Raw genomic sequence first — 6,328 nt, forward strand, 5'->3', positions numbered from 1 at the left:
ATGGAAAGGGCCACAATACCGCTAAATATTAATGACAGACAATCGGGGAAATTTTCAAATATTTGACCTGACTAATCAATTCCCTTTGAACGGACTCAAAGGGCCGCTAGTCAGAGCATCCGGGGCGGTGGGGTAAGTAAGAAGGGGTTGGTCTGATGGTGGGGGGGGAGGGGGAGGAGGGTGTTATCCCTAAGCTAGAGATGATGATAATTTATAGTATTGATGATAATGATGGTGATGACGATGGAGAGGTGATGTGTATTGATAACCATTATATTTATTTTTGTATCTTTGTTTATTTTGTTTGGTGGTCGGTGTTTGAATCTTCAATATTTACACGAATCAAGTACTAGTGCATTTGTTTTTTCTCTTTATGCATCGTACTGTAGCGTTAGTTTATGTAGTGGTTTTTCATGCAAGGGGGAATGATTTGAGGCGGGTGGAGGTCGGGCGGGGGGGGGGGGGGGGAGGGGGGGGGGGCGGTCGGAGTGGGTTGCAGTGAGCCTGATGGGCGCCAGCTTGAGGTAATGAGATGGGAGGGAGGGAATCGTAGAGGGGTTGCCGGGTTGAAAGCGGAAGGTTGCAGCCAGCAGCGGCAATGTAGGTGATTTCATTTGTGTGTTATGAAGGAATGTAATTCTCTCTCTCTCTCTCTCTCTCTCTTCTCTCTCTCTCTCTCTCCTTTTCTTTTGTATGCAAGTATTATTAGTGGATGCACTTCTGTAGATCACTATAGGATAAATCTTGTGTCTCTTTCTAGGTGTATATATAGATATATATATATAATATATATATATATAATATATATATATCAGATATATATAGATATATATATGGTATATAATATATATATATATGTGTGTGTGTGTGTGTGTGTGTGTGTGTATATATAGATATATAGATATATATATATATATATATATATATATATATCAATATATATATATATATAGCTATATATATATATATATAGTATATATATATATATATATATTATAGGTATATATACATGTTACACATATATATATATACACACACATATATTATATATATATATATATATATATATATATATATATATATACTAACACACACACACACTATATATATATATATATTATATATATATACATACATACATACATACATACATACATACATACATACATATATATATATATATATATATATATATATATATATATATATATATATATATATATATATATATATATATATATATATATATATGCGAGGCGAAAATAGCGTCACCGTATAGTGGCGAATAAGGGTTTTCGATTCTAAAACTCCGATAACTTTATGAGTCATGTTAAAAATAGTCCCTGTTAGCAATAACGGAAGCATCCGTGACACCGGCGAGTTGCCTTCCCGTTTGCTTTGATGAAATCGATCGATGCGAATCTCATTCAAGCTGTAATAATTCACCTGTTCTGTGAAATTGGGGCGATAATTAGGCGTTATTGATTCTTCTGGATAATAATATGATAATTTAGTGAAGGTGATGATGAGGATGATGATGATGATTAACGAATTTTATTCAGTTAGCAGTTCTGTAATTCCGTATTTGTTACTGAACAAAATCGTTGATAGTAAGGTTGTGTTATTTTGGTAATGCAAATGCTTTGGTGAATTATTTTAGGCTTTAAAGCTATTGTGTCCAATGTAGTCATGATAGCATTGCAAATGGTTTAGTAACATTGATAAGAACCGACGGTTACTGTAAAACAGATTTGGTTATTGTATAGAATTGGCAGTGCTTAGTTTTGTAATGATAAGGATGAATAGGAGAGTGATGAATTGCATCATCGTTGATGGTGATTCTGTAGTGACATTATGGCTAGTATTGTACCTAGGGCTATTCAGGTGCTGTTGCTAAGCCATGCAATTAAATCACTCGGTTATGAAATATTCTTGAAAATGTTATTGTACTTTCATGATTTTTTCTTTAATACATGAGTTGTATATTTTCACATACAAAATCTAACGATATCTATATATTTTTTGTATTCTAAATATTTTCTTAATTTTTTTAGGATCACCCCATTCACTATACTTAAGTTTTCCATTGAAATAATGATATATATATATATATATATATCTATATATATATATATATATATGTATGATATATATAATACATATATATATATATATATATACATATATATATATTATATATATATATATTATATATATATATATATATATATATATATATATATATATATATATGTAATATGCAGATGTATATATATTTACATTTATATTATATATGTATAGACATATATATACATATATATATTCTTCGATTTATATTTGCTACAAACTTGATTTGTTTATTTCTAGTGCAGTCAGAATATAATTTGATATGATATACTAGTTGGCCTATACACTATTAATATGAAATTTTAATTAATTGATTATATTGACATTTTCAGGTGACCACTTACTTTCTGTAATTTTTTTTATCCTGGGATACTGAATATACTGCAAATAAATCTGATGCCATAACTAGTTACTATATTTAGCATGCTTTAAAGTCGATATCCGCAAGCGCTCAATATGATTAATTTCCTTTATGTCTTCATATAATGCCTGCACTTCGGCTTGGATATTCTCGCATCCTTAATTACTGACAATACTTTTATTTTCAAAATGCTCTGTAGCCGAATATGCTTCAATGTTAATAACATTCATTACTGAATTGTCCTTTACTTTGTTATGCTAATGACTTAAAGTATTTTAGTTTCCATTATACAAATATCTGAGTGTACGTTATTTTTAACATCACCCGATATGTGAATATACTTTATAGTCTTAATATTATCAGTGATTTCAGTACACTCAGTTACTCACTATGCATTAAGTCTAATATTTCCAATTGTTGAGCATATCCCCAGTAACTCAATAATACACTCTTTTTAATTTTGATATAATCTATTTACGGAATAGACCTTAATTTGTTTATTCCTGGCAATCAGTAGCTGTAACGCTGGGAGCAAAGGTACGGCTCAGCGCTCGAGTCATTTATCGATTTATCGACCTTTCCCCCGGAAGATGTGAACATCGCTGGGAGGAAAAGAGCTTCGAGCTCTGCCTAAAGAGAGTTCGAGTGTGATTTAAATTTTCTTTCCACAGCATGAGAAGATCCTCGAGTTTTATTTGAAGAGTATTCGAGTGTGATTTGAATTTTCTTTTTCCAAATAATGAAAGGGCTTCGAATTTTACTTAAAGAGAATTCGAGTGTGCTTTAAATTTTCTTTTTTATAACATAACATTCAAAGATGTTCGAATTCTACTTGAAGAGAATTCGAGTGTGATTCAAATTTTAATTTTTTTAAACATGATATGAAAAGATGTTCGAATTCTATTTGAAGAGAATTCCAGTGTGATTTAAATTTCATTTTTCAAAACATGGAAAGGGCTTCGAATTTTACTTAAAGAGAATTCGAGTGTGCTTTAAATTTAATTTGTTTAAAACATTTAAAGCGCTTCGAATTTATTTAAAGAGAATTCGAGTGCGATTTAAATGTTCTTTTTTAAAACATAACATGCGAAGATGTTCGAATTCTACTTGAAGAGAATTCGAGTGTGATTTAAATCTTCTTTCCAAAGCATGGAAAGAGCCTCGAATTCTATTTGAAGAGAATTCGAGCGTGACTTAAATTTTCTGTATTAAAGCATGAAAAGAATTTCGAACAATGACTGAAAAGAATTCCAGTATGATTTGAAATTTTCTTTGAAGACATAAATAAATTTCGGATGTCGCCTGAAAAGAATTCGAGTTAGAGTGAATTTTCCTGTTCTAAACATGAGTGCTGATAATAGTAAGCTTTAATGCAGATTTTTAATCTAGTTTTGGTTTGTGACTTTTGTTGATAATATTGAAGAATCCCGAGATCTGGTTCGTTTCTTACACATCTTTAACTTATTTTCTCAAATACGTTTATACTGTTTGTTTGTTTGTTTTTGCTATATTTCAAAATGAAGATTTATTTGTATGACAGAGACAAACAGATAAAGAACACAAATGAACAACAATTTGCAACGACATAAAGGCAATAGGTTTTCTCATCATTTATAGAGTGTTTCTGATTGTGTATGTGAGAGTTTTGTATTTAGACAAATAGATGCAAAGATAGATGGGGCCTTGTGTAAATCGCACACACACACACATACATACATACATACATAAATACATGCATACATACACATGTATATATACGCATACGTGTACGTATATGTGCGATATCGATCACAGGGTTATACACTCACTACGCGCGTAGGAACGTTCATCCGATTGGAATTGGAATGTATACTTGAATACGAACGTGATTAATACGTGGATATATATCATGATTATAAGATTAACCTTTATTGAGTATATGGGGTTCCGAGTGTCATTTCAATGGTTCGTCAAAGGGGCGATAATAGGCACCTGATTGGATATGAAAAAAATGGAAAAAAAAAAGGCCATTTGAGATTACCATACAGGCTAAAGCTTATAAATGAATTTATTTCGTTTGTGAATCGATTCCATAGAAAAAATTTAAACCCCGCTGTCGGTATTGTATGGGAAGCTGGATGCTTTGAACTCATCCCCATGCACAGCGCTTAAACAGGCGCGTGCACACACACACACACACACACACATGCAAATAAATAGATGAATTAATAAATAAAAGTTAATCAATTCATGTCAGTGTGTGTTTTGTATATATATATATATATATATATATACTATATATATCATATATATATATATTATATATATATATACATTAAATATACATGTATATATGTATATATATATATATATATATATATATATATATATATATATATATATATATATATATATATATATATATATATATATGTATATATATATATATATATATATATATATATATATATATATATATTATATATATGTGTGTGTGTGTGTGTGTGTGTGTGTGTATGTGTGTTTGTGGGGGGGGATGGATCTCCTGGTATAAATATCGCCTTTCCTGTAACTCTTCTTTTATTCCTTACCCACCTGATGAGAGACAGCTGTCTCAGAAATATAGTACTTTCTTTCTTTCTATATTTTGTTGTTGTAATGGGCTCCTTTTAGTAGATGAAATTCTGTTGTAACAGAACATTTTTTTTACCAGTCATATATGTATATATATATATTATATATATATTATATATATATATACTTATATATATATTATATATATATATATATATATATATATATATATATATATGTATACATTTTACATTTGGATGTATGTGTGTTTCTGGGTATCTGTATGGTGCATTTATTCTATTATTATGTACATATAAAAATACGTTTGTATCTACCTATCTATTTACTCTACCAACCTTGACATAAAACTCAGGTAAATAGTTTTAGCAAAAAATTAATAATGTTCTCTTATTTATTATCTCTTGTTTCTGTATTTGTTGTAATCATCTTTGTTTTCATTCAAGTTAATGATGATGATGATGATGATGATGATTAGTCCTTCACTGGACATTGTTTCACACTTCCTTCCCATAATGATGATCAAATAATAAAGTAAGAAAGATGGTGTGATTATGATTAGTTTATGATGATATGTTTATGATGATGATTTATTTTACCATAATGCTGCTGATGATGATAAGATTTATTTTGCCATAATGCTGCTGATGATGATAATGTTTTCTTTTACTATGATGATGATGTCGATGGTTTGTTTTACCATAATGTTATTGATGATGTTTATTTACCATTATGATGGTGATTTCTTTTATTGTGATGTTGAAGATGATGATTTCTTTAACATGATGATGATTATGATGATGGTTTCTTTTAGCATTGTGTTGATGATAATGATGATGATGGTTTCTTTTACCATGATGATGATTATCATGATGATGGTTTCTTTTCCCATGAAGTTGATGATAATGATGGAGATGGTTTCTTTTACCATGATGATCATTATGATGATGATAGTTTCTTTCACCATGATAATGATTCACATGATGATGGTTTCTTTTACCATGATGTTGATAATGATGATAATGATGGTTTCTTTTACCATGATGTTGTTGATGATGATTTCTTCTACTATGATGATAATTATGATGATGACGGTATTTTTTACCATGATGTTGATGATGATGATGATAATGACTTATCTTATGGCAATGATGATGACTATGGTTTCTTTTCAATGATGATGATTATGATGATGATGATGATGATGATAATTATTTTTTATTATTATGATGATGATAATGATTTATCTAATAATTATGATGATGATGA

The 6,328-nt window shown here is 29.7% G+C and overlaps 1 protein-coding gene across 1 annotated transcript in view; it reads left to right on the plus strand.

Moving 5' to 3' along the window:
* The first annotated feature begins 200 nt into the window (after positions 1-200).
* Positions 201-6,328, plus strand: part of LOC135206319 (aspartate and glycine-rich protein-like) — a 6,144-nt gene continuing 16 nt past the window's right edge. Inside the window, exons 1-2 of the mRNA XM_064237741.1 lie at positions 201-251; positions 5,874-6,328. The exon at positions 5,874-6,328 is cut by the window's right edge and continues 16 nt beyond it. Coding sequence (XP_064093811.1) covers positions 201-251; positions 5,874-6,328 — 506 coding nt within the window. The remainder of the gene's footprint in view (positions 252-5,873) is intronic.

Source organism: Macrobrachium nipponense, chromosome 29, assembly GCF_015104395.2.
Source record: "Macrobrachium nipponense isolate FS-2020 chromosome 29, ASM1510439v2, whole genome shotgun sequence".
In the NCBI taxonomy this organism is placed as follows: Eukaryota; Metazoa; Arthropoda; class Malacostraca; order Decapoda; family Palaemonidae; genus Macrobrachium; species Macrobrachium nipponense.